Genomic DNA, 7432 nt, shown 5'->3' with positions numbered 1-7432 from the left:
AAAAAAAACGTGATTTCTGGAAAAAAAATAAAAATTTGCAAATTAACTCTTCATATTTTCTTTGGCCTACCTAAATAGATTGGAACGTCCTTTATAGGAATATTACAAATGGATTTGCCATGACAACTCTTTCAAGACAAACAATTCACATTTTTGTAAATTCAGGCAAAGTGTGAAACGACTGGTGTATTTACGCACACTTAATGTGACGTCTTCAAAATGTGGAAAATGGCACAAGTTACATTCATGCTTCGTATGAAATTGTACTTAAATTTGTAGGTGTCTATATTAAATTAAAGTGTCTATCTGTACATAGATTATTTTTTTAAATCAGTGTAAAAACTGTTGCGGTGTAAGTTAAATTGACATTTAAGTGAAATTACTGAACTTAAATATACGAGCTTGATAAAAATGACCATTCTAGAAGAAATTTTCAGATGGCACTTAGAGGCTTTTGCATATATATACACTGTATATAAGAAAATGCACATACTGATGAGTATGAGGTATAAGGTAACAGGTAAAGGTAAGGTAGCAGTTCCAAAATAGTTTTTGTTAATAAGTTGGTATGTGACGAGACCACAGTCATTTAGAAATACATTACAAAAACACAGTGAAAATAAAGTGGCATTTTGAGGGTTAAGGTCTGTTACCATGGTAAATTTGTGCGTGTAATTGAAGAGTGCGCGCAAGGAGCACAGTATGACTGACAGGACTGGAAAGTTCGTTTTTTTTTTTTTTAGGTGAGGGAATTTTTTATTTTATAACAAGTTATAAAAATAACGTTAGAATAATGACACCGACATAAAACTTGACAACATCTCATTTGACCGCAGATACTGAATGAGGAAAAAGCGTTTTTCTCAGGTAGGCCTACTGATAAAAGAGTCAACCGCTTTCACGTACGTCTTTCAAAATAATAGTCTAGCGTCAGAAAAAAACAGAATTACGTTTGTTGTTTCTTTGACTGCACACTCCGCGACCCACTCAAAACGTTTTTGCGACCCACCAGTTGAGAAACACTGCTTTGATTAATGTTTTTTGATGACTTAAGGTTAACTAAAGAGCATGATACGTCTGCTGGCCAGTAACGTTAATGTTATTTGGCATTGTAGCCTATTTCATTCTGTAACAAACAGATTTGTATTATGCTATTGTTTTTGATAGTGTTATACATTTCTTTCAGATATTAACGATGATCGCTGCGTTTGTCTTACCGATTGTGGTATCTTCCTGTCAGCAATTAAGTTACAGATTGTCTATAAGCTTGTTTTATGAATGTACAATGTTGCCAGATATTGCTACGAAAAACAAGCAATTACAAAAAGAAAGAAAAAGATATCCGAAATAAGTTCAAAGCTTGTGTTTTGTAAATAAGATTAATATATCACTAATACTAATCACACTAACGTTCAACTTTCCACTTTATAAACGTCCCAAACCCAAAGTGTCACAATAAATTGGAAAAACGAGTCAAAAACACGTATAATAGGTGGATCTGGCAACAAACGGAGGCTGCTGCACTCGCGCTCTCACTCAACGCGCTCTCAAGCCCCGTTCACTGCGCTAGCTTCTCGCAGCAACAAACACTCATGTGATATGAGGTGGTTTAAACGGCTAAATAATCATTCAGAGAGCTTGATATTTTATTTTTGAATATAAAAAAATGACCCAGGTCCGGACCTCGGTGACCTCATAGCTGGCTACGGCCGTGGGTGTAACTTGTTTTTATATCGTCTTTATTGCATCTGGGCCCGTATTCATGAAGAATTTTAGAGAGTTGCTCCTAAAAAACAAAATTCTAAGAAAATTCTTAGACATGTGGGTGTTTCCTCTTAAAATTAAAGAAAAGATCATAGTAAAGAAAAAAGTACTTCAGAAGGCATCTTAACCCTTAAAAGAGGTCGTAAGGTCCAAAATTGTTAGGAGTACGGACGAGGACTTTTAAGCGGCTTAAGAGTTTCTTTAGAAGCGGAGAAAATGGACGAAACATGAAGAGGGAGAAGAAATGTGTTGCACACAATGCATGACTGTGAGTTAATAAGACTACACATTAGATCATGCAGGGATCATGTTTGTGACCGATCTAATTAAAGACATGCTAACATCTTTGACACCGCGCTGAATTGCCATAGCGCCAGAAATCACTATATTAACATATTTGGCAACTGGAAATATGCAATGCAGCAGTGATGATTTGGATCTGTTACAGCACTTAGGCTTATATGTCTCTGTTCATTTCCTATAAAACACAAGTATGCAGGGCCGGCGCCAAGGGGCGTCGCGGGCAGTTCCCCCCAAAACAGCCCCCCCCCCCCCCCACTTTCCATCCTCTCCCCTCCTGAACGATTTTGAAAGCGAAAGTACGATAAAACAGCGCACAGAAACGTCAGCAACTGCACGAGATCACAGATTGCAGCCCCCTCCCCCCCGACACACACACACACACACACACACACAAACAACGTGATTTATGCCCCCCCCCCCCCCCCATACATTTAAATGCCCCCCGATGGAGGTGCCCTGGCGCCGGCTCTGTAAGTATGACAGCATGGTAAATAAAAAAATAAAGAATATATATACATATATAATTTGTGTGTTTGTGTGTGAGAAAGAGAGAAAGAGCGAGAGGAAAAATTACGAAGGCTTATAATATACCCTACTCTTAAACGCGCTCTTTTATTTCCTTCTTGACAACCAACCAATCACAGTCTTCAAAAGACTGTGTCATTCCTAGCAACGGGGTCAGCCCCGCCTCCTCACTAAGATCAATGTTTTTGTCTTTATCTCGCTCAGATTTGCTCTCAGAGTGGTCCTGAATCACTCTTAAGCTAAGACTCCTAGTTAGACATTTTTAAGCTAAAATAGGAGCTCTCTGAGAGGATTCTTAGAATCTTTATGAATACGGGCCCTGATCCTTTTTATCAAGTATAGCTGAAAGCGACGGGACTTTTATTCTGACTTTTTTATTCTATTCTGAGGCGCAGCAGGAGAGGTAAATAGATCCGACTCAGTCTGCAGCCTAGAGACAAATGTGTTATATTCGTGTATTTGTGTGCGCGAGGGAGTGTGCTGTGCGTTTCTCATTGTGTTTTTAAAAGTTGAAAACAGTACTAGGTTTAATGACAACCGTGTTACCACAGATGTCAAAGCTTTCTGATTTTAAATGACAAGTCTAAATGACTAAAACCGTGTGATATCATGCGATTTTGAGAATAGTATTTCTCTATAAAACTAATATGTTACTGGTGCAATACTGTTCGGTGTTGATAATGTTTTATAAAGAGAGTGAAAGTGAAAGGGATAAAGATGTTTAAAACGGTTATATCGAGTCTCACATACAGAGGGCAGTAAAGAGCAGCACGAGACAACAGTAGATACAATCATGGTCATGGATACAATATGATAGAGGCAGATAAAAATATATTGGTGTCAATATTGGAGTTCTGACTTATCACATTAATCAACTAATCAATTAATAATCAAGAGTTAATTCAAATTTATTTCAGGACAAGATTAAACAACAATCAAGTAACAGTTTATTTAAAAAGAAGAAAAATGATCCAGTACCAAAATGAAATTATTGAAGGTAAGATTTTGGATTATTGATTTGATAAAGTAAGTATTATGGGGAAAACATTATGCATTACAAGACTTTATAAGACACTTATGGCTTAAATTGCAGTTTAAGGTTCTTTTCTGTCTTATCTAGGCTAATTACATATTCACAAATATCATAACCTTGTCTTGAATCCATGTTTCAAAAATACAACAAAATTACAACTCACGATGTTCTTCATCTTAAAGGAAAACACTACTTCATAATTGAGACGGGCAAATCACACATTTTGCGGAAGGAAATTTTAGGTCACCTCCAAAAACATAGGCCTGGATGGACGGAGACGTGCAGTGTGGAGGACTGTAATGTGATTCTGGTTTTCTGCCCCATTGTTTCACGGGCAGGAACTGACATTGATGCCGCTTTGAATGAACTTAATACTTGTTCAGGTAACTTCAAGATTTAGCACCAGAAAGTTCGATTTAGGCCTGGTTTCACAGACAGGGCTTAGACTAAACCAGGATTAGGCCATAGTTCAATTAGGACATTTGAGTAATTTTTATAAACATGCCTTATTAAAAACATTACTGGTGTGCATCTTTAGACAAAACAAAGGCACTGATATATTTAAAGATCAGTCAATGCAAGTTTCTTTCAGTTGAAACGGCTCAGACTTACATTTTAGGCTTAATCCTTGTCTGTGAAACCGGGGGATAATGTACTTAGATATTGATGTATATGAGTTGAAATACTATTCACACATTTTCAATCTTATTGTTCTTTATTTGAAACAGCATCCAAACCAGCTATTTTCATGGTGTTCCATCTCACATTTGACACTGAAAAAATTGTACCAGACAGCAGCAGATTTATAATTAGGAAGAATACAATCACAGTGGACTGTCTGTTCAGTGAAGACAAGGGATTGTTGAAATGCAAAATGAATGATGAGGCACTGGCCAAAGTTCTTCGCCATTTCAAGCCTCAGGTTTACCTCTTTAAGTTTATCTTTAATTTGAGATGTGTGTAAAAAGTAATTATGACTTAAAAATAAAAATGAGCTATATAAAAATGAGGAAAAATGGGGACATAACAGTCACTCTGCATTAAACTACAGAGTTTAGAGAACAAGTTTTTGGTTCAGACTTGCTTACTGTATATACACTGTTCAGTACCCTCCAAAAGTCTGGAATTGGGTTTTAGACAATATCAGGGTGAATCCTTATTTTTGGTTGACCTTGCGTTGATAAGGGTCAAAACAAGCTATGAAAACTATATTTTTAAGATACATATTTAATTATTTTAGCTATTTATTTGATTAAAAATGAATTCTGAACATAGATGTAGATGTTTTTTGATCTGCAAAATTGTTAATTGATAATTCATCTGTTTTTCATATTCAATGTTATTATTCTATGAAATTATTGAAACTTATACAGTAATATTATGTTTTTCTCCCTTTTAGGAACAAAAGAAGTTCCCTCGATTTATCATCAAAATGATTTTTGCTGGTTTTATTTTCTATGCATTTTACAAATTATTACGGTGAGAATCTCTCAATGAGTATGAGTAGATGATGACTGAATTTTCATTTAAAATAATGTCTGAGTTTAGAAATTGGATTTTAGATTATTTGGTTAAACTGGTGGTCTTTTCACCACTTTTTGGTAACAATTAATCTAATTCAAATTCTGCATTTTTCCCCACAGTTGAGATGACATGGAACACAAACAAATGCAGAGTATGATCTGATAAAATAAATCATTCACTGTGGATTTCTGAAAGGACAGAGGATACATTTTTTGCTCATTATTATACTGTGTAATTAACAATTTTAATAAGCTGTAAAATGTGTTATGTTTTGATTAATGTATGCAAATTGATAATTGTTGTGCTTCATAGCCTGCATGAACATTAATATTAAGACTTTAGATTGAGAAGTTCAGTGGTATGATTGAACTACAGTTGTGTTTCTTCTATTGTACTTGTAAAGAGCATCAAACTATGGCACAATATAACTAGCCAAGGTTTTAGTGGGGCTTAATGTTACTGATCCCTAATATCACACTTTGACATAGATATATAAATGATAAAATAAAGTGAATCTTGGCTGCAAATGTGTCTCAGAATCTATGAAGAATGCTACAAAATTCAAACATGATACTTAAGCGTAAGACATTTTCAGGGTGCATATTCCTAATAGTCAAAGAATAATAGTAGAGGAGTATAGAGATTCTATAATAAGTTCAAATATTTGAACAAAGCCTGCAGACTAATTGACTTACTTCAGGAACTGCATCAACAGTCTAAAAGGACCTAAACATTTCCTTTACTTTTTAACGTCAGTCTTCATTGGTCCTTTGAGTCCCTTATTCAGTTATATCAGGTTGGGTTCTTACTTCCAGACAATTTATTATCTTGTAAGTGAATGTTTTATATTTGTAAACAGAGTGTCAGACAGAATATGTTGAACCTTCACTATAATCTGCAATCCATAAATTTAATATGGAAATGTGTATATTGCGAAAATATTTTAAGGAAAGAGAAAGGGAAAGGGAAGTGGTGTGTGGCCAAGTATGGTGACCCATACTTGGAATTTGTGCTCTGCATTTAACCCATCCAAGTTTACACACAGTAGTGAACATACACCCGGAGCAGTGTATGTTAATTCGTTTTAATTAGTTTTATTCATATTATTAGATCAAATTGATGCAAAAAATAGGCTAATAGGTAGCATGTAGCGAACTGTACTGTCTGATCTTGGCAACCAGTGGTGTAGTCTAGTTTTTTGTAGTGAGCATACTGTGATTTTTCCCTCCCTTACCCGTCCCAAAGCGACACCCCATAAGCACCACTCACTAATGTGTACAGTAGGCTATGCATCTACATGTAACTGACAGCATTCTGAAAGACTACTTATGCAATATCAACATGTCAGTTTATTATAAGCAACATAAGACAGCCAATGACATTTACAGCTGGGGAGACTGGACTGGTTTTCTACTGTGTTAATCATCTAACTCAGCCAGTTAAGAGCTTTTTCCTGAATATGGTCCCTGGAGCACAGGTTTTATAAACTGGCAATTTTCAATGCACATTTAAGAGTTCCTGTTTTTAAATTTCCTAGCCTGACCTTCAGTTCACAAGGCTGGCCAGGAGTTCTCATCTCTCTCATCATCTGAAACAAGGAGATATTCAGTTTAACTGCTGCACAGACACACACATATTTTTCCCCTTCTCCTGCATTCATTGATCCGCACAATAATGTTTCTGAAGTTATTAGCTAGTTATGTTGGCCTGAGAAACTCAATGTACTGTTGACTGTGTGAAAGATGCTTGAGACAGTTGACTGATCTGTCACTGCTCCCCGGGCCGTAGCTAGGGTTTGCGGGGCCCTGGTGCTGGTTGTACCTGCATGTGGGCCCTGTTTGAAATAGTTTAATATGCTTGTTCTATATATTTATTTGTGCTATTTACACAATGTTTACGTTTTCCAAGTTTGTAGGTGTCCAGGTACAGAAGCTGAATAATCAAATGTATTGCATAGTCTTCACTGTATAAATTAAATGTAGAATAAATCTAGTTCAGTAAAGAGCTGTGAGTGATTTTCTCTGATTTTATTTCTTGGATTAGCATTAAGGACACCGACAACAGCTAGTAAATTAGGCGCGATCAGACACTACATCCAATATAATACACATCCGATGAACTGTTTACGTTCACTTAAGTTTACATTTGCTCTCTATGTGCGCACCGAACATGGCGCGCGAGCACTCATTTGAGTTTTTCCGCGTCCTGTGTTTAAATGGGCAAAGCAGACGGGGTGAATTTATGAATGAACGTGTGAAAACTCTAAAGATCCTACGTAACATC

At 36.1% G+C, this 7432-nt stretch overlaps 1 protein-coding gene across 2 annotated transcripts; it reads left to right on the top strand.

Annotated features, from left to right (window-relative positions):
* The first annotated feature begins 1566 nt into the window (after nucleotides 1–1566).
* LOC306869287 (uncharacterized protein) lies at nucleotides 1567–7148 on the top strand. Of its 2 annotated transcripts, none has more exons than XM_079415978.1 (6): nucleotides 1567–1604; nucleotides 3510–3589; nucleotides 3808–4008; nucleotides 4354–4547; nucleotides 5025–5104; nucleotides 5269–5673. In XM_079415978.1, the coding sequence occupies exons 1-6, from the start codon at nucleotides 1600–1602 to the stop codon at nucleotides 5270–5272; spliced, it is 564 nt and encodes a 187-aa protein (XP_079272104.1). In that variant the 5' UTR covers nucleotides 1567–1599; the 3' UTR covers nucleotides 5273–5673. The 2 variants fall into 2 exon arrangements, with proteins under 2 accessions (XP_079272104.1, XP_079272105.1); XM_079415979.1 differs by lacking the exon at nucleotides 1567–1604 and adding an exon at nucleotides 2710–2995 and having other exon boundaries at nucleotides 5269–7148.
* Nucleotides 7149–7432: the final 284 nt, after the last annotated feature.

Source organism: Barbus barbus (genome assembly GCF_936440315.1).
Source record: "Barbus barbus genome assembly, chromosome: 5".
NCBI lineage: Eukaryota > Metazoa > Chordata > Actinopteri > Cypriniformes > Cyprinidae > Barbus > Barbus barbus.
Note: the sequence above shows the minus strand (reverse complement) of the source record. Positions and strands in the feature narration are given on the sequence as shown.

Bases quoted from the DNA above. Each gene is read 5' to 3' on its own strand.
- LOC306869287 (XM_079415978.1), top strand. The intron at 3,590-3,807 runs GTAAGATTTTGG...TTCATCTTAAAG, and splicing joins CCAAAATGAAATTATTGAAG to GAAAACACTACTTCATAATT. The intron at 4,009-4,353 runs GTAACTTCAAGA...TATTTGAAACAG, and splicing joins TGAACTTAATACTTGTTCAG to CATCCAAACCAGCTATTTTC.